At 45.4% G+C, this 21,555-nt stretch overlaps 1 protein-coding gene across 3 annotated transcripts in view; it reads left to right on the top strand.

The window, feature by feature from the left end:
* The window catches only part of RYK (receptor like tyrosine kinase), a 532,318-nt gene that overhangs the window by 395,248 nt on the left and 115,515 nt on the right, over positions 1-21,555 (top strand). For all 3 annotated transcript variants that reach the window (XM_029615270.1, XM_029615268.1, XM_029615269.1), the window contains one exon: positions 16,794-16,926. In XM_029615270.1, the coding sequence (XP_029471130.1) occupies positions 16,794-16,926 (133 nt within the window). The remainder of the gene's footprint in view (positions 1-16,793; positions 16,927-21,555) is intronic.

The raw sequence follows: 21,555 nt of genomic DNA, 5'->3' as shown, positions 1-21,555 counted from the left end.
TTTGCGGGGTTTTGTGTTAGTTCACAATGTGCCTGGCAGTGGAAGGTGTTTGTGCTGCTGTTACTGTGAGGTGATACCAGAATTTGAAAATATCTTTTACTAGGATGAGCTGTAAGGGAAATATCCAAGCTCCATTGTTTAGGGGAATTTCAGTGGATGCACAGAGTTACAGAACTGGAGGTGCAGGATTTATATTGACATTCTGTCCCTTCCTATATATTCCAGACTTCACTCTCATAGCCTCATTCAGCTAATTCTATATGGCTATCAAATAATTTTATAGTGTGAAACTGGCCAGCTTTTTTAAATTACGCAGAAGATCCTTTGGACTTTTTTTGTTATTGACACCAAATATTCAAAAGCTGTGTTCATCCCATCAAGCTCATACATCTCAATAAAGAGGTAAATTGAATAACACAATAACTTTGTTTCATTATTGTTACTCATAAATTAAAACAATAACATTAATTTTGGAATATTATATATTTTTAATATAAATGAGAGGTTTTCACAAGATAGGTTGTGTCGTGAAACATTTTATTTATGTATATATTTAAGGAAACATACATAAATTGTCGAAATACATTTTGTTCGTTTAACCTTTAACCTCTGGTTTGCTAGTAGACTGAATTACTGTGTCACGAAATTATGTTTGTCTAAAAAGTGTGTCACCAACATGAAAAGTTTGGAAAGCTCTGCTCTAGGGCTTAAGAAAAAGGAAAATTAAGCCCTAGCCAAGACTATATGCATCACTGCTCTGGCTGAGACTGGGGAGAGCCTGGCCTGTGACAGCATTCTCCAGATGATATTCTGCTTTCTCACATGGAGCCAGTGCAGCCAGGGCATCGGGCATCCTGGGAAAACCTTACAGCCTTGCATCCATCAGCCCTAGCCCCACTCTCTACACACTTAATTAAAAATTATGCATGTATAATATACATGAAAAATGTATATTCATAGAATGTCTTCTAAAATAAAAATATTACAACATGTTTACTGTACATACATGCACTGCTGTGATGCAAAAAAAAGTAAAAAGATGTTTTGAACTCATGGTATTAGGCCTATTGGAATATGCGTTGGGTGTGGGCTTGGCATTTAGAAAGCCATGAGTAAACTAAATTACAATTACAATTTAGTAAACCTTCCATACCAAAAAACCGCTAACTGCCAACACTCAAATAGTCACAACCTACCTATGAAAAGGCAACATTGCAACTATTACACCAAGCCCTAAAATACCTTCTATTAGGACAACAGAATAAGCCAACCTGCTATGGATTCCAACACAGAAACTACACCCTAACAGAATACCTCACCATTGTCTTCACAGGCAGAACACAAATAGACCCTCAAATACAGAATAAAGAGACCATAAAGTATAAATAGAAATGTGCAGACAAAAATTGAACTGAAAACCTCAATAAGCCAGACTCTATGCAGTGCAACAATGGATTAAAAGAAACATCACCATTCCTCATAAAACAAATACTAAAATCATGAAATATAAAATGTAATAGTAAAACTTTATGACAAAAAATGAGCAAATATTTCAAAACAGCTGATGAATTGAACATCCAATAATTAAAATCTCATTGGGAATTTTTTTTTAATATTTCCCAAACACCAATAAAATATTTCAAGAGAGGGAGGAGTTAAGATGGCAGCCTGAACGCCAGCCTTGCTTCTGCTTCGCTGTTTCCTTTTGGATTATTTCCTATTATTTTGTCTTTGGAGTTAAGAAGTTGTTCCTTATGCCTTCTAAACAGAAGGGGAAGGTACGGCTTTATCCCTCGCAGCCCTTACCAGCTTTGGGGCAGCTGACTATCGAGCAATGCCTGGCGCCCGTGTCGGATTACGGGACTTTGGGTCCTGTAGCTGGGGTAAGTGTTCAGCTTACCCCAGCTTTGGATGAAGTATTTTTGAGCCCTCTTGATGATCGCCTGCCCCCAGCTGTACAGAGCTCTATGGCCGATGCCATGATGATGGGTTCTGATGAGGATATTCTGATTGCCGAAAGAGAGGGAGCTTCGGTGTTTGGCAGCCCTGTTCAGAAAGTTCCAGTGGAGTGTGGAGGTTACTCCAGAGCATTTGGTCTTGGTGCGGTTCCTTCCGCGTTTGGGGAGGGAGAGAGAACCTTCCTCCCCGGATCATTAGTCCAGTGTGATCATCTTTTCTCTGGAGAAACCATTAGTCATTACATTGCTCTCTTTGGGATCTATTGATTAACCTTGGGAATGCTTGCTTGTGCTTCAAAGGTTACTTTGTGTCTCAACAAGTAGAAAGTATGGCTAAGAGCAATACCTCTCAATTTCAGGAGATGGGGAAGATCAAAGAGGTGGAAGGAGAAATTCACTCCATTATAAAGGAGTGCAAGCCTCTGATATTCGAGACTGTGGTGCCTTGAATAGAAGAGTTGAGCATATAGAGAGTAGACTGAGACATTTGAATCTGTTTGTAAAATTTTCCAGGGGTAGTGGGGGAAATTCCTCGTGTTACTTTAAAAAGATATCTTTTAGATATCTTAGATTTTTCCCCTGATTCTACCCCCATCTTTGATAAAGTTTTTTTGCCATCTCGCTCAGTCAATCAAACTTAATCTTTAGATGCATATTTGACTGCCTTCCTTGAATCTTCAAATTGTGAAGTCTCAGAAGGAGCTACCTACCTTATTGGTGGTTTTCTTTTTTTTTTTTTTTTTTTTTTACAGAATACGATTTGTTTAGTTATGAAGGTATTTTAAAAATCCTAATGCTTTGTTTATGGGTCAGAAGGTGAGAATATTTCCAGATCTCTCAGGAATGAAGAAAGGGATTTCTGGCCTTGCGCTAGGAAACCCAAGATATTGGTTCATCTTTTTTTTCTGAGATATCCCTGCAAATGCATTGTTAAGGATTCATTTTTTTTTTGTACCAGAACAGTTAAAATTCTTTAATTCTAAGAAATTGTTGATCCCTATTGGTATGTCTAATTTGTCATCAAATTAATAGTTGGAACATGGGATTTTCAGGCTATGTCCATTAACTTTAATTATTTTTTTCTTACATTTTCTTCTCTACTTCTTTTTCTCCTCACCTTTTCATTTTATATTTGGGGACTATTGGATGTATACATAATGTAGACTGATTGCAACATTGTTTCCTTTACAAAGTGGATGTTTTGTTATAATGTATAAAATGTAATAAACTATAAGATAAAAAAAAATATATTTCTAAACAGACACATCAAATAGATAATGATAAAAAAAAAAATCTACCACTCTCCATACCTGGGAATTTTTTTATTCCAGTCACCATAAACTGTAAATAGAAACATGCAGACAAAAACTCAACAGGAACCCACAAGTGTGACACTGTATATGAAAAACAGAAGCATAACTATTACTTATAAAACATCAAATAAAACCAAGAAATATAAAATATAATAGTAACATCATACTACAAAAATGAACAAATATTCTAAAATAGCTGAGAAATAGAATAGCCAATAATTAAAAACTCAAAATTTTTGTAAAAGTTTACTGTTTTGAAATATGTTTTTGGTATTTGAGAGACACATCAAATAACACCCAATAATTAAAAATAGTAAGGATAAAAAATTCCATGCTCTCCATACCTGGAAACGTTGGATTTCCTATCATTCTAAAATTGTCATGGATTAGTATGAGAGAGGGCAGTGCACAAACTTTCTCCTCCTTCCCTCCCACACACAGATGGAGAAACTCCTTCTCACATACACAGACAGAAGCACACTCCTCATGCAGACAGAAACATGCTCTTTCCTAGCGTGTAGCAGATGAACTCAAAACAAATGGGTATAGTGTGCTCGAGCTAGCAGTTGGAGACTGATCTGACGTCAGCACGGGTACATATACCCCCACAGGAAGTGTAGCAAATCAGTAATTTCTGCTCCAAAGCAGTTTGGAGCTACCCCACGCTCGCTGAGCATGTTTCCAAATTCTAACGAATAAATTCATAGAAGAATCCTACTGAAGACGAGCCCCGCACCAGGTGGTCACTCACCCAGTTGAGTTTCCCGAGCTGACTTCCGTGGTCCCTCGGAGGTGAGAGCCTCGGTCCGGTGGCCGGTTCGCGGCAGGGAACTAGCCCCCGAGTGAGAAGGGCTCGGGCGCGGCTTGGCCCCCGAGCAAGACGAGTTCGGGCGCGGCCTAGAGACAGCCTCGGTCCCGGCGTGGACTTGGCCCCCGAGCGAGACAAGTTCAGGCGCGGCCTAGAGGCAGCGGGTGCACTTCCTTATGCGCGGCGGTGAAGGTATTCACCCTCTCCCCCCGCAGCCGGAGACCGCCCGGGTCGCAGCCGGGAAGCGCCGAAGACAAGGTAAGGCATACATCTTTACTTGGTCTCCGAGGAAGTGTGGACTAACTGGGCCTGCCTACGAGGCAGCCCGCCAAGGAGGTCGCCATTTTGCCTGCCTACTCGCCTTCGCCACCTAAGGCTCATCGCCCACGATAGGCGCATGTTGCTAAGCGCACGCGATAGGCGCACGTTAGCGCACACGATAGGCGCACGTTAGCGCATGCGATAGGCGCACGTTGACTAAGCGCATATTGTAAGACACCCGTTTTAGGTGCACATTTATAAGATGCCCGTTCATAGGCGCACATTTATAAGACGCCCGTTCATAGGCGCGCATTTATAAGACGCTCGTTCTAGGCGCATGCTGTTAAGTGCACTTGTTAGGCGCACATCCTTGGGCGACACCGAATTTCAGGCGAATGGAGCGTAAGAGAGCCCATGCGTCCGCAGAGCCGGCACCTCCAGAATCAGGCATGAAAGCTCTAAGCCTCTGCTCAGCATGCAACCTCAGAGCCACACAGAGCGAGGAAGCAGACTCACTGTGTGCCCAATGTGAGGAGGCCATGGGAGTTCCAGGACAGGACTGGTCCCAGCCCAGCGGTTCCTCAGGGAGCATGCCGGACTTAGCAGGCCGCGGGGAGCAGGGGAACCCGAGAGACCTGGTGCCCCTACGGCCAGATCCAGCTTTGCTTTCCTGGCTGGAATTATTCAAGGGGATTCACGCCTTTGTCCAGATGCAATCTGCTCCTCGAATGGGTCTTTCCGTCCCGGTTGACCCGGCCCCTGGACCCTCGAGACTTAGGCGCGGCCACTCGCCACCCGACAGCCCCGATTATGGGGATTTGGATTGCTCCGAGGAAAATGAGGAGCCCCCCCGAGGAGGTGAACTTCCCTCGGAGATAGAACCATGAGGCGCTTCTTTCGGAAAGAGGATCTTTCAGGCTTGGTCTCACAATGCCTATCGGAACTGGCCATTCCGGGCCAGGACACCCCAGGGGACCCTAAAATGAACCCCCTGTTAGAGGGCCTGCGCCAACCGGCTCCTTCCCCTCCTACAAGCAGCACAGCAGCTAATCGATCTGGAATGGAAGGCACCGGAGGCATCATTCAAAGGGGGTCGGGCCTTGGCAGGCATGTACCCTCTGGATCCGGCGTCCAAGGGAGCTGTTGGCGTGCCCCAAGGTAGACGCCATAGTTAACGCAATAGTGAAGCACACCACCATTCCGGTTGAGGGGGGAGCGGCCCTCAAGGATACGCATGACCGACGCATGGACACCATTCTGAAACAAGCTTTTGAGGTAGCAGCCATGTCCCTACGAATCGCGACCTGCTGCACCGTGGTGACGCGTTCCTGTTTATCACAAGCGAGAAACAACACCCAGGGAGGAGACATGGAATCAGCTCTCGCATTTCTCACTGACGCAGCCTCCGACCTCGTCCGTACGGCAGCCAAGGGAGTGTCGTCCTCAGTGGCAGCCAGGAGACAGCTTTGGCTATGTAATTGGGCGGCCGACTTGTCCTCCAAGACACGACTCACAAGAATGCCCTTTAAGGGTTCCCTACTGTTCGGCAGCGACCTCGAGAACTGGGCTACTAAATGGGGTGCCTCTCTATTACCTCGTCTACCAGAAGACAGGTCGAGGAGGAGCCAGCGTTCTTTTTCTAGACCATCCAGAGGTAGAAATTCTCAGCGCTTCAACCCTTACAGGGCTCGCTATCGAGCACCTCGTTCCCAGGCCAGGAGCCAGCCCTTTCGGACTAAGCACAACAAGAAGAGAACTGCTCGGGTTCTGGCCCCGGCCGCACCCCACAATGACAATCAGCCGACCCATCTGGGGGTAGCAGCCATAGGGGGCAGGCTAACCCTCTTCTACCGCAGGTGGGTCGAGATCACTTCGGACCAGTGGGTCCTCATCATCATCCGAGAAGGGTATTACCTGGATTTCCTTCGGCTTCCGCCGAACAAGTTTGTGGAATCTCCTTGTTCACCGCTCAAGGCAGCGGCACTAGAAGTGACCTTACAGAGGCTCCTGGCCCTAAAAGCCATAATCCCAGTACCTGCAGGAGAGATAAATTCTGGGCATTATTCAATTTATTTCATAGTACCCAAGAAGGAGGGCACTTTCAGGCCCGTCCTGGACCTCAAGTCAGTCAACTGACACCTCCGGGTCCCCAGCTTTCGCATGGAAACTCTACGGTCTGTCAAGAATTCAGTACAGCCTGGGGAGTTTCTCACCTCCCTAGATCTGTCGGAAGCCTATTTGCATATCCCAATCCATCGGGATCACCAGCGCTATTTACGCTTCAAAGTCCTGAATCAGCACTTCCAGTTCCGAGCTTTACTCTTCGGGTTAGTCACCGCGCCGCGGATCTTTACCAAGGTCATAGTAGTAGTGGCGGCGGCACTCAGGAAAGAAGGAATTCTCGTCCACCCCTACCTGGACGATTGGCTGATCAGGGCAAAGTCACCGGAGGAGAGCCACCGGGCAACCAACAGAGTTATAGCTCTTCTGGAAAGCCTCGGATGGGTAGTCAACATAAACAAGAGCTCCCTACAGCCGTCCCAGTCGCTGGAATACCTAGGGGTCCAATTCAACACCCAAGAAGACAAGGTCAGCCTGACCTCCAAGAGAAAGTCAAAACTCCAGTCATCTGCAGGTCCTGCTGAGCGCCAGCCGGCCCACAGCTCGGGATTACCTACAGGTCCTCGACCTCATGGCATCCACTCTGGAGGTGGTGCCATGGGCGTGGGCTCATATGAGACCGTTGCAACGCGCCCTGCTATCTCGATGGAGCCCACGATCACAGGACTACACCATACACCTACCTCTACCGGCCAGAGTGCGGTATCAGCTACGGTGGTGGTTACAGCCCGGTCACATGAGCCGGGGGTCAAGAATGTCCTCTCCAACCTGGATCCTGCTCACCACAGATGCCAGCCTGAACGGATGGGGAGCACACTGCGAGGAGCTCACCGCCCAAGGGCGGTGGACTAGAGAGGAGTCAAGGTGGAACATCAACCGACTAGAGGCACGGGCAGTCAGGCTAGCGTGCCTGCGATTTGCCCACAGACTTCGCAACAGAGCGGTCAGAGTGATGTCAGACAATGCCCCCACGGTGGCATACATCAACCGACAGGGCGGAACCAGAAGCCAACAAGTGTCCCTAGAGATAACTCCCCTGATGATTTGGGCAGAAGCAAATCTCCAGGACATCTCCGCCGTCCACATCGCCGGGAAGGACAACACCACGGCAGACTTCCTCAGCAGAGAAAGCCTAAACCTGGGGGAATGGCAGCTGTCGCCCACAGCTTTTCAGATAATTGTGTATCAATGAGGGACGCCAGCCATGGACCTGTTAGCGGACAGGTCCAACGCTCAGGTTCCCAGATATTTCAGCCACAGGCGGGATCCTCGAGCCCAGGGGATCGATGCCCTGGTACAGCTGTGGCCTCAGGGTATCCTGCTATACGCCTTTCCTCCATGGCCCCTGCTGGGCGCCATTGTACACAGGATTCAGCGGCACCGAGGCCTGGTTCTTCTAGTGGCCCCGGACTGGCCAAGAGGACCCTGGTACGCAGACATGAGAAGACTACTGGCAGGGAACCCTCTACCTCTGCCTCCATACAGGGACCTGCTACGGCAAGGCCCCATCCTCCACGAGGATCCAGCTCAATTCTCTCTTATGGTCTGGCCATTGAGAGGGCTAGACTGAAGAAAAGAGGATACTCGGAGCTGGTAATAGATACACTTCTCCGAGCACGTAAGTTCTCCACATCACTGACATATATCAGGATCTGGAGAGTTTTTGAAGCCTGGTGCAACTCTCACAGCACCAATTCTCTTGCCGCTAAGATTCCTATCATTTTGGACTTCCTACAAGATGGACTTCAGAAGGGTCTGTCCCTCAGCTCCATCAAGGTTCAGGTAGCAGCGCTGTCTTGCTACGGTCCCAGGAGTGACAGCAACACCATTGCCAAACACCCAGACGTTTCACGTTTCCTGAAAGGAGTCAAACACATTCGCCCGCCACTGAAGTGGCCAGTGCCCTTGTAGAACCTCAACCTAGCATTGGAATTTCTAGCGGGATCAGCCTTCAGGCCCCTTCGAGGCCTGTCTCTCAGTTTGTTAACCTTGAAGATGGTGTTCTTGCTGGCTGTGTGTTCAGCACGCCGCATCTCAGAACTACAAACACTATCCTGCCGTGATCCATTTCTCAGAATCACTCCAGAGGCTATCCATCTTCGCACAGTTCCATCCTTTTTACCCAAAGTGGTCTCACACTTCCACCTCAACCAAACCATATCCTTGCCTACCACGGAAGGTTTGAAGAAGTCGGAAGATGGTTGAATGCTACGCCATCTCGACATCGGCAGACTGCTGTCCAGATACCTGGAAATGTCAGAAGCAGTACGAAAGACGGACCACCTGTTTGTCCTGCACAGCGGGAAGAAGCAAGGGGAAACGGCCTCACGGCCAACCATCGCCCGCTGGATTAAAGAAGTTATCAAGGCGGCCTACATAGAGGCGGGAAAACCACCGCCTCTACAGGTCAAGGCTCATTCTACCAGAGCACAATCGGCCTCTTGGGCAGAAACTAAGCTGCTGTCGCCTGCAGAGATATGTAAAGTGGCGACGTGGTCCTCCCTCCATACCTTCTCCAGATTCTATCGTCTGGACGTCCAGGCCCGGGAGGACACAGCATTTGCGAGGGCAATCCTAAACGGTCCTTGCCTCCCGCCCAGTCCGGGAGTAGCTTTTGTACATCCCATTTGTTTTGAGTCCATCTGCTACACGCTGGGAAATGTTGAGATTACTTACCTGATAATCTCCTTTTCCTTAGTGTATGCAGATGGACTCAGCATCCCGCCCGGCTGCCGGTATACATGGGGATTCGCCGACTCACAGTAAGCCATGTTTTCTTATATAGGGCATCCACCCTGCCGGGTGTTGACGCCTTCCGGCTGAGTACACTGGCGGTCTCCAGCTACCATCAATTGGTCAGGGTAATCCTGTTCTTTTAAACGCTCGGTCAGTCACACATATATCCATAAAAACTTTGCAAGGAAGATTACTGATTTGCAACACTTCCTGTGGGGGTATATGTACCCGTGCTGACGTCAGATCCGTCTCCAACTGCTAGCACGAGCATACTATACCCATTTGTTTTGAGTCCATCTGCATACACTAAGGAAAAGGAGATTATCAGGTAAGTAATCTCAACATTTCTCTCTCTCTCTCTCTCTTGCACACACACACACGCATGCTCCATCTCTCTCTCACACACACACAACTATGCTTCTTGTCTTTCACACACAAGCATGTGCCCTCTCTCTCACACAAATCCAGAAGTATTCACTCTCTCACACACAGACAGAAGCAGACTCCCTCTCTCTCATGCACAACACACACAGAAGCATACCCCCCTTTCTCTCTCTTACACAGATAGACCAACACTTCCCCTCTCTCTCTTACTTAGACACACACACGCCCACTCTTTCTCTCTCTTGCACATACACATTTAAGCATGTTCCCACTCTTTCTCAGTTGTGCCTCTGCTTTTTCTTTGCCCTTACTGGCAGCCTTTTTTTGGACTGTTTATATTTTTACAGTGTTGCCTTGCATGCAGAGTCTGGCTTCTTGAAGTTAACATTTCAGTTTTTGTCTGCATATTTGTTTCTAATTTGTGATCATTTATTTTGTATTTGGTGAGGGTCATTTTGCATGTGTCACCGAAGTGGGGTATTCTAGTGTTTAGTTTATGTAGGGATCTTAATGGTCCAGCTTGTTCTGTTTTCTAATCTGGACCTTTCCAATAGGAGGTGTTTTGGTGTCATAGGGCACATTGCAGGGTTTGCAGAACTGGTCCACTTGACGGATATCACTGAAATTTGGTAATATGTGTTAGTGATGTCCGATTTCAGAAAGATTGTTCAAGTGGAAGGGCCCCTGAGGTGCTCTGACAAGCAGAGAAGAAGCAGTAGGAAAGAATGGAAGGATCTTAAGTGTCTCTTCTATATGTTACTCTAATAGCATACTGATTAACTACTTGTTTTTGTATGATGAATTGTATGGGAAAATGCCTTGGTTCTGCTCTGCATCCATTGTTGGATTGGGGTAAGTGTTGGATTGGGGAGGGTCTGTGGATACAAAGTATATATTTACAGAACTGGCAATACAGAGTTTATATTGTTTGTCTTGTGCATACCATGGCTGAATGAACGTCGCTCATAAGGCAGGATATATTGGGTATGATCTCAGTGTCTCAAATTTAATGTTAGTGCTCATCTTATTATTCATATTGTGCCAAAAATATTCTTTCTGGAGATTTTATGGCGTAATAAAAGCTCCAGAAAGATGATTTTTTGATATGTAGATAGATTTGTTTGTTTGTTTTTATATACCGGTGTTCGATTTGCATATCACATCGGTTTACATATAACTTCATATCGGTTTACATATAACTTCACATTGGTTTATGAATAACTTACAAACAGGCCGATACAGTAAAGTTCGCGGGAGAGTGGGCGAGCACAGGCCAGTGTCCTGTGCACGCAATTCAGTAAACCAAAATATTTAAATTAGGGCCTGCGGTAAAAAGAGACGCTAGGGTCACTAGCGCGTTCCTAGCGCCTCTTTTTGGACCGGAGTGGTGGCTGTCAGCGGGTTTGACAGCTGACGCTCAATTTTGCCAGCGTTGGTTCTCGAGCCCGCTGACAGCCACGGGTTCGGAAACCGGATGCCGGCAAAATTGAGCATCCGGTTTTCATCCCGCGAGACGCGGGCTGATTTTAATTTTTTTTTAATTTTTTTACTTTTTAACTTTTGGGACCTCCGACTTAATATCGCCTTGATATTAAGTCAGAGGGTGCACAGAAAAACAGTTTTTACTGCTTTTCTGTGCAGTTCCCCGGCGCCTGCAGAAATTAACGCCTACCTTTGTGTAGGCACTAATTTCTTAAAGTAAAATGTGCGGCTTGGCTGCGCATTTTACTTACTGTATTGCGCAGGAATGACTAATAGCGCCCGCAACATGCATTTGCATGTTGCGGGCGCTATTCGTTTCAGGGGGGTTGGACGCGTGTTTTCAACGCGCTATTACCCCTTACTGAATAAGGGGTAAAGCTAGCGCGTCGAAAACGCAAGTCCAAATTCCGGTTAATAGTGCGCTCCACCGTAGACAGTGTCAGTGTGTTATAGTATTAGGAGTTGGGGGGGAAACACCATGGGTAGTGCCCTGAAAGATATAGCATAAAGGCTGTAAAGTGGATAGACATTTAATTATGGTGTGTTGGGTAAGGGTGGTGTTTTCCTTGCCTGTGGGGGTTTGGGGTTTGTTCGTGCTGCTTGTTGTTATATATATATATTTATATATATATATATTTCAGAGACACTTAAGATATATAGATATAAAGTGTCTCTTCTATATGTTACTCTAATAGCATACTGATTAACTACTGAGATCATACCCAATATATCCTGCCTTATGAGCGACGTTCATTCAGCCATGGTATGCACAAGACAAACAATATAAACTCTGTATTGCCAGTTCTGTAAATATATACTTTGTATCCACAGACCCTCCCCAATCCAACACTTACCCCAATCCAACAATGGATGCAGAGCAGAACCAAGGCATTTTCCCATACAACTCATCATACAAAAACATATCTATATATATATATATATACTAGCCGTTAAGCCCATAACAACGGGCTACATTAAGAGTTTTATTTTTCGTTCTATTTTCAGCTCCCTCCCCCCTTCCCGTCCCAGCTCCCTCCCCCCCCCCCCTTCCCCGGCGTTGGAGGGACAATTGCTCTGCCTTGGGGCATCAAATCTCGGTAGGATCTGTGCCTTGCAGTGTCAGATTTCTTCCGTGCATGCGCTGGCCGACCCAGCTGTCTCTCTCCTTCCCCGGCGTTGGAGGACATGTTCAAGCTGTCAGTGAGAGATTTCTTCCCTGCATGCACCGGCCGTCCCAGCTCCCTCCCCCCTCGTCGGAGGGACGATCGCTCTGCCTTGGGTCATCAAATCAGCATTTCCATCGGAAGGGAGCCCGGACTGTCCGCGCATGCGCAGCCCGTCAGTCCCAGCCACTCTCTACTGCGCATTTGCGGGCTCCCTTATAGGTAATCAAAACCAAAAAAGAGCCAAGGGTAATCCCAGAATTATCAACAAAGAAGGGAAATCACAAATTCAAAAACATTTGGTCAGCAGCAAAAAAAGGGGCACTTGAGTAGTACTATTGTTGCAAGATGTCAGCAAGCCTGTCTGTGTGTCCCGCATATCCAAGCATGGACTACCCAGTCAGTTCAATCATTTGCTTTGGAAAACAGTGCATACATTTTTTTCAAATTTTTTGAGATACATATTAAAAAGTATGTGGACAACATGATGCAGAATTCAAAAAACAAGCCCAACATGGCTGGTGTTTCACAACCAGTGCTTCCTTGGGCTTAAACTGTAGATGCTTGAAACACCTTCAGATTGTTGTTCTTCATCCGGACAGTGGGTCTCAATTATTCAAAATCGACCATGGGTCTCAATTATTCTCTGGTACTTAGTATCCGTGTCAAGTTTCAAAGTGAAAGTTTGTGCATACGTTAAAAATTTGTGCAAATTTCACAGATGAAAAAATACCACTGGACTTTGCCCCAAAGCACGCTGTATAAAAATTGCTCCCTTAAAACCTGCCATTAAAGTAGCCAGAAAAGGAAGCTACAAAGTTTGCTCTATGCAGCAGTATTACAAAAAAAAAAAATCTTAAAGTACAATTGAGCTACTCTTGACCTAGAGCCATCTATGGTAACTTTATTTTTACAAAGCATTTAAATTAAAATGAAAATAAATATAAGATTAGCAAGTGTTTTATTTCCTAAGTGCAATATTTACAATCTATATAAATAAAAATGTTAAATAGTTTGTACCAAATCGCTAATCTCAGCAACCACTTAACCGATTGCGTTCAAATTTGGACACAAGTTTCACCTCACATACGGCAAGGATCTTCTACACTTACATTACATATATGTCACACCGGGGGCTGGTAAAAAACGTTTTAAAATTTGGTTCCACAAAACAGCGACATCTGGTGGACATAAGCGGAAGCTCTTACACCTTGAACAAACACTCACACCCCACACACACGTGACCAATGTTTGCGATTCACACTCCCTCCGAGCAGACACAAATCCACTCTCCTCACACACATCCCCCCCCACCCCCCCCCCCCCCGCACACATGCCAATTGTACTTATTCACACACCCTCAAAAAACACACAAAAACCCACTAAATACCAGCATGCTACACCGGGAGGCCACTCACATGCCACATGTTTGCAATTCCCACACCCTATGAACTCACACACAAACACCCTCCTCACACCCCTCACGCACATGACTTTTCTACTTACTGCCCTCAGCCTCCGAACACACGAAAAACTGCAGAATAGTTCGGGCTGCTCCAGCGGGGGGGGGGGGGGGGGCAACACCGCTCCGGGACACATCACATACACTACGGCTGTTGGCTGCCAGCAATCAAAATGGCGCCGACGGCTCTTTCCCTTACTAGGACACTCGGGAACGCCAATAGCGGCAGTAGCCCATGTGACATAGTAAGGGCGAGGGCCCGTCGACGCCATTTTCTGAACTGGCAACCGGCGCACCTTCGCCCTTACTATCTGAGCGAGACGACCGCTCCCATTGCTCCACCTCGAGGGCCTGGCGCCAATACTTCCATGCCGGAACGAACGCCCGCTCCACAGACTACCATTTTTGAAAGGTATCGTCGGGCCTGCGGGGGGGGGGGATGTTCTTGCGTCCATGTTCGGGGGGGGGGGGGCCCAGGGAGCAGTTCCGAGATTCTGCAACTCTTGTGGGTTAGTCTATTTCGCCGGCCCTGGGGAGGGGGGGGGGAAGGGAGGGTGGGGGAGGCTTATATAAACACAACGTTTCTGTGGGGATTACTTTGGGGTACAAAGGGGGAGGGCACACACAAACACATACACAAAATGTGCACCATCTCCGAAAGGTTACAAAACAGCCCTCACCAGGTGGGGAGTCACTGAGGTAGGTGACAGTGAGGGGAGGGAGAATGAGGAGGGAGGTAACTGTCAAGGGAGGAAGAATGAGGGGAGTGTGAGGGGACAGAGTTGGAGTGGGGACAGGGGAGGGAAGGGGGGGGGGGGAGTGACCAAAGGGGAAGAGGATGAGTGACTGAGCTAAATGAGCAAGGGGAAGGGGCAGGGAGGGCAAAGAATCTGACTCAGCCACTGCAACGCGTGGCAGGGGTCCGCTAGTATACTATAGAGTTTAGACATCTTGAGATAAGCAAATGTTTTAGTACTTATGAAAGTAATGGAGTTAAAGCACTAGTAGTTTTCAGGTACAGTGTTGGCAAGCTTTATGCAACTTACCCATATGGCTGTATCATTGCATCAAGCCCTTTCTATTCTTCTCCTAGGCTTTATCAGAGGAAACTGCCCATAGCAGAAAAATCTTATTCACTATTTTGTAATGATGCTTAGAAACTAGTTTGAGAGCACGGAATTGATTTCACATTGAACAATAAGGTGAGAGGTGAACCTAGGTTCGTATGAGTGGACTACTATTGCCTTAACTCTGTTTTCAACCATTTTTAAAAAATGGTCTCAGAGTTTCAGCTCATTAACTCTTAATACTGAGTGGGTGGAGGTGAGAGAGAGATGTGAAGCACTGTGGTAGGTGCTTTGTATGGCTGCACCAGTTGCACAAGCTTAAGGATGACTCCGCATATTCTAATAACTACCAAACACAACTGTGTTTTCTTTCTTTGTTAGTGTTTTTTCCAATAATAGGTTTAGCAAGCTTTTCTCTTGTTTGTCTTCTGAACGCATTTCCTGGTTTTTTTGTTTCTCCATCTCTTCATCTCCCATATAACTTGCAAACTCTTGGATCACATCTCATTTTTGCTCTTTTCCACCGCTTTTTTTTTTTCTGTTGTCAGTCTCTTCATATTACTGCATCTTGGCTATCTTCATCTCTCTCTCTCTACCACCTCCCTTCTGAATCTTAAACCTCCATCTACCTATCTCCTACCCTTCTTCTATGCCCCCCAACCCCCCAACTTTTTTCACTCTCCCCCACTCTAGTTCTGAACTGCATCTAAGTCCTCTGCCTTCTATCTTCCCTTTTCAGTCCCTCTCCAACATTCCCTGTTTTCCCTTTTCAGTTTTTTTCATCTTTCTTCCAGTGATCCTCCCTATTCCCTCCAACCACATTCATCCTGCCCCCGTGCATGGACTGTGGTGGTGTTGAAACATTGAAATAGAACCTATTACTCTGCAAGATTGGGTTCCTATGGAAGTTCACATCCTTATGGCCAGTTTTCATTTACTGTATTAGTGGATCTTGGTCTTCTCTTTTCCTTGCCCAAACTGCCAGTTGGTTCCATAGGTCTTTCATATAGCAGAAGCCAGTTTTGGGCTCTAGTATGGAATGAAGAAGCTCTATGGTACCTGAGCCAATGCACTGGCTCTGCTCCTGGCCCCTGACCCCTCTTGCCTTCCATAAAGAAAGTAGGGTCTCTGAGCAGAGCACAAGTGAGGATTTAGTTCCCGTTTCCTTACCAGTGATGACAGCTGCCACCACCACAGTGGACCTCAGAACTGGCCGTTACTGCAAGAAGAAAGGCTTGTGGTGGCAGCAGCAGTTTGGTAAAGAGGATTGAATTGCTGTAAAGGCTGTTTAGCATGTACCCCTTACATTTTCAAGAACACCTATGGTATACATATCCCTGGTGAAAACCCCTTCTTTAAGACTATTTTAGATTGTTATAGCAGGTTACTTTTTATGTTGTATTAATACCCCTGACAAATAAGCAGAATGGCTAAACGTCCCAACAATGTGCAATTGAATTAAATCACTGTGTGTTACGGATTTTTTATCTCATTTGATGGGCCTCATATGTGGGCATAGGTATCAGTGCATATTTGCAGAGACTCTTAATGCCGGTAATATAATCATAGGACCAAAATGATATTTTTATATGCTCACTGAATTCACCATCCATTTGTGATATGCTGTTAAACATTTTTTTGCATAATTTATAATTAAATTAGTAACATATTGTAATAAATGTTACTTAGCTGAATTGGGCAAAGAAATGCATTTTTATCCAGAGTCAAGAGGCTAGAGATGTAAAAGCTCTGCTAATATGCACTGATACCTATGCCCACATATGAGGCCCATCAAATGAGATAAAAAATCCGTAACACACGGTGATTTAATTAAATTGTACATTGTTGGGACGTTTAGCCATTCTGTTTATTTGTCTTGTGCATATATGACTACTATCCCCCTTTAAAAATTATTGTGAGAGATTTGTCACCTTTTATTGTGTACAGTGATGTATTTTTAAGATAACTTATTCGTGTTTGAAATGATTTTTACAAAAATGTTGCTTTTAAAGTCAAAGGGCTTTGTTTTATTTTTAAGGAATCTGCTCCCTATCGGTCACGTCTGCATAGAAGAAGGAGAGAAGCCAATGGTGTTGCTGCCATATATGAACTGGGGGAACCTCAAGCTGTTTCTTCGGCAGTGCAAGTTAGTGGAGGCCAACAACCCACAGGTAGAGAGCCAGACAGAACAATGCATATTCACATAGACGAAGTGTTTTTATCTAACTAGTTTTAATATAATATAGACCAAAAAATTAAGAAAAACACAGGACAGACAATTGAAGACTGTAAGCAATCTTGCTTTACTATTTGTTTAAAGTGGTAAACATCACTAGAAATATATTTCCTTTCTGATGATCCATGCCAAACTGATTACTTATATATTTCATAGATTTGATTAATACCATCTAGCTATTGACACAATGTAATGTATTCACATCGCAGTATCATAAAAAGTAATTTCCAGTTCTAGCAAAACTTAAAACCAACTTCAAGTATATGAAATACACCTGCCAGTTCAAGTTAGAGATGTCTAATGTTCGGGTTCAGATAGGGGATTAAAAAGTGATTGATTGTGGAAGCTTTTAGTTAAACACGGAGTGTTATGTTATGTTTGTACTTTGAGTTTTTGTTTTAATTGATGTTTTAATGTATATTATGTATGTGTAACCCTGTTCTTTAGAGGGGCTTATCCTCCAAGGGCATACAAAATTATTTTTCTTTAGGGACTCTCTTTCTTTTCTACTTGGTCCTTCCTCCTTGTGACCCTGGGATGAGTCCTTTCTGTGTGTGTGTAGGGGGGGGGGACGGGGGACTAATGTTTCTGGTTGTCGGGAGATATCTCCTTTTTACCAATGATGAACCAATTATGAATTAAAGTAGCCATGTACAGGCCAAATTCTGACAGGCCCCAGGCACTGTCACACACAACAAGAGAAGGAACTTTACCCATTAGCAATGGTTACATGGAATAGACTTAGTTTTTGGGTACTTGCCAGGTTCTTATGGCCTGGATTGGCCACTGTTGGAAACAGGATGCTGGGCTTGATGGACCCTTGGTCTGACCCAGTATGGCATTTTCTTATGTTCTTATGTTCTTAAAATAAAGAGGCCTTGTCCTGATACACTGAAGGATACCATATAAGTTCCTGTGCAAATATAAAGCAGACAGAGACGCAGTGACTTAAGATCCTAAGCAAGTATCAGGTACAGCAAGCAAGCAGAAGTCAGCAAGACCCTCACCCTTAAGGGTGGGTGGGGGGCAGCCTGAGATGGAGAAAAACACTCTGACACACAGCTTGGGATACAGATGTAGTTCTCCCCCCAAAGGAATGGGAGGGAGGAAAAGGACCTGCAATGTGGCAGGACCCCTCCCGAAGTAATGGGGAGGGGAGAAAGATCTGCAATGCGGCAAAAGACCCTTCACCCACCACAAGGTTATGCATAAACTTATGCATATTTATCAGCTGGGAAGTATAAGACAGGGGGCAAAGAAGAAAAGGGAGGAAGCAACGGGACCCCCTCTTGGGGGGGGGGCAGCCTTGAAAGGAGGAAAGAAGGCAAGCAATGAGCTCCCGGAGGAAGAGGAGGCACAAATCCTGAACGCAAACCCAGGGAAAAATCCCAGAGAATGAGAACCTGTGCTGGTGTCCCTGGAAGCGAAGGGGGGCCCAGAGGCAAACCAGTCCTCCCTGCTATCGAGAAGGGAGAAGATTAGGTGTCGCCAGGTGATCAGAGAAAAGAGACCCTGGCTCAGGTGCGGAGAGTGAGACGGGGTCATAGACGAGGAAGATTGAGAACCAGCCCAGACAGCTGCAAGAACCAGAGCCAGAAGCTAGCCTCCTTCCTGGACAGGTAAGTTAGCCACAGCATGTCATATGGAAGCCATCCTGGTCTCCCCACAAATTAGCATTATTATATGGTGATAAACCATGTAGGTGCAGATTCTTGATACCCCGTCTTCAAAACGCCTCCGTGAATGTAGACAATCCCTATGCAGTTTACTTGATGTTCACCTTCCAAACACCACCGTGTAAGTACAGTTAGTCTTTCAAAACCCCTTTCAAAACACCAACATGTATATAACCATCTCAACAAAAAACCTTTCAAAACACCAACATGTATATAACCATCCCAACAAGGAGCCTTGTTTCACCCTTGAGAGCTTCCTCAGAGGAACCTTTCCAAGGACTCCTTCTGCACTTCATATCAAACATATATATTTGTTTCTTCAAAACTACTTTAGCATATGTTGGCTTTATATTTGGGATTTTTCTCAATACTTTTTCTCAATACTTCAGACAAATCTGAAATTATTCAAAACTAATCTGAAAACCTGGCCTTTTAAACAAGCATTTTATAAAGATAAAGAAAAGGAGAAAATTAGTTGAGCGATAAGGATGCACCAAGCTAGAAGTTTTTAGTAACCTACATAAGCATATTAATGTTAAAATCAAACTGCCTAATTTGTGCCTAACAATCAGGTTTAATTTACACTCCTAGTTTATTATTTTACATTGTTACCATACTATGATGGCACACGAGTAATTTGTAATCTATACCACCCATATTTCTCTTTATCGTGCCCTTCTGTAAACCGTTGTGATGGTATTTAACTTAACGACGGTATAGAAAAATTTTTAAATAAATAAATACTTTAAATCATTCTCCATCCTTTGAGATATGCATCTCCAAAGATACCTCTGCATGCAGTGATTTAATTTTCTTTTCTATACATTTTTTCGAAGGGGAAGTTGTCATGTTTCTCCTGTTCTTCTGGCCTTGTGTCCTTGTTGGCAAGATTGTCTCAGCAATAAATTTTTCTGCACAAGATTGTATTTGATTTATATCTGTAATATGGATGGCTTCTTAATATGAATTATGGTTCTATTCATGTCACTTATCATGCTTCTAACTTTGGATGTTAAATTTATTTTCAGTAGTCTTTCCCTCTCCAAGAGTCCAGCATATCCGTCCCTCTCTATATAAAGCAGGAGTTTGATTGCCAATTCTTCAGTCTCCTGTTTCCTTTATTTACCCTGTCTCCTGTTCTGTCCCACTCCATTTAATTCCACCCGCAACCTACCCCCATCCCCCATGGACAACCCCACCAGTTACCACCCACTCCTCCTCTAGCTGCTCGGGTACCCCTACTCCTCTGGTCTTTCCTTGTTTGGATGCCTCATTCTTTTCCTTCTCACTTTTCTTCCTGGTTTGTTTTGCACTAGTCTTTGGCTGTGGTATTCTATAATCATCCTGACAGCTTAACACCATACCTCTTCCGGCTACTCGGATTCTTCCTCGTGAGCCGCTTTTTATGTTTGTGAACGTTTTGAATGTTTATCTTTTTGCCTTTATTTTTTCAACCACCTCTTTAGAGAACCGTATCAGTTTTCATTTCCTCTTCCTTGTATTCACTTTTCTTATATAAAGATGACCTTTGTTATAGCCCCTTTTAATTTAGCTCACTGTTGTCCCACTTCTCCTGTCTCTTCCCACCTTCTAGCTCTTCCCCAAGGTCCTGTTTTTCTGAAATCCATGGCTTTGATCTTCATGTAATTTCTGTGTGTGTGTGACTGCATTGGTGAGAGGTGTGTCTGGAGCCAGTGAGGCTTTGTGTGTGGAGATTGGCAGTAGTGATGGTGAGTGAGTGTGTGTGTGGGGGGGGGGGGGTGGTTAACATAGTAAATGACAGTAAATAAATACCAAAATGGACCATCTAGTCTGTCCAGCAGGTCTTTTTTTAAGGTGGTGGTTATTGCTGCATGCAAGTTATCCTCAAGCCTTTTATTAAGGATAGTAACCGTTGCTCTATGTAGATTATCCCCAAGCAGCAATCAAACCTTTAGGTGTAATGTAAGTTATCCCATTTTTTTATTTCTGTGCCAGTAGGTAGGGTGGGGGGGTGTTTCTAGAGGAGAAAGGTTGGCAGTGATGGTGTGTGTGTGTTTTGAGGTGTGTTGGTAGTGCGGATATGTGTGAGTGGTGGGGGGTTGGCGGCAATGGTGGTGTGTGTGTATGGAGGGAATTTGGTAGTGGTGAGGTATGTGGAGGAGAGTGGCAGTGGTTGGAGGTGTGTATGAAGAGGTAGTAGTAGTGGCAAGGTATCTGGAGAGGAAGTGGCAATGGTGGGGTATGTGTTGGTGGAATGTGACAGTGGTAGAGAGATTTATAGGGGCATGGTAGGATGTGTGGTGGGGTGCGTGAGAGTGGGGGGGACTGTATGTGGAGGGGGATGACTGGAGAGTGTGGATGGGGATGGCAGTGGTAGAGGAGAGTGTCTGGAGGGAGATGATAGTGTGGATGTGGAATGGAGTGACAGCAGTTGTGTGTGGGGGGAGAGGGTAATGGCAGTTGTGTGTGCAGGGGAGTAACATGTTTTGTCTTTTGAGTGGAATGAGGGGGTGGTTGGGTTTATCTGAGGGGATTGGGGTATGTCTGGAAGGGGGTTGGCAGTGAAGCAGAGTTATGAAAGGGAGGTCAGCAATAATGTGTGTGGAGAGAGGTGGTGGTGGGGGCTGAGTTTGTGTGGAGAGGAGGTAGGTTGTGGGGCATGTGAGAGGGTGTGGAGAGGAGGTTGGCGGTGGTGGAGGTGGGGGTGGGGGTGGCGTGAGGAAAGGGCGGTGATGGGGGTGGCGTGTGTGTAGCAGAATTAGCCATAATACGTCCCAAGGTGAGAGTTACAGTGGAGCGATTACGAACAAGCAACCCAACCCCACCATAGAGAGTTGACAAATGGGGAAGAAGATTATGCAACACTGCTTGTCCAACTTTATCAGCCTTTGAGAGATTGTCCAGAC

The sequence above is a fragment of the Rhinatrema bivittatum genome, chromosome 9 (genome assembly GCF_901001135.1).
Source record: "Rhinatrema bivittatum chromosome 9, aRhiBiv1.1, whole genome shotgun sequence".
NCBI lineage: Eukaryota > Metazoa > Chordata > Amphibia > Gymnophiona > Rhinatrematidae > Rhinatrema > Rhinatrema bivittatum.
The sequence above is the reverse complement of the archived record's forward strand: the minus strand, read 5'-3'. Positions and strand labels throughout refer to the sequence as shown.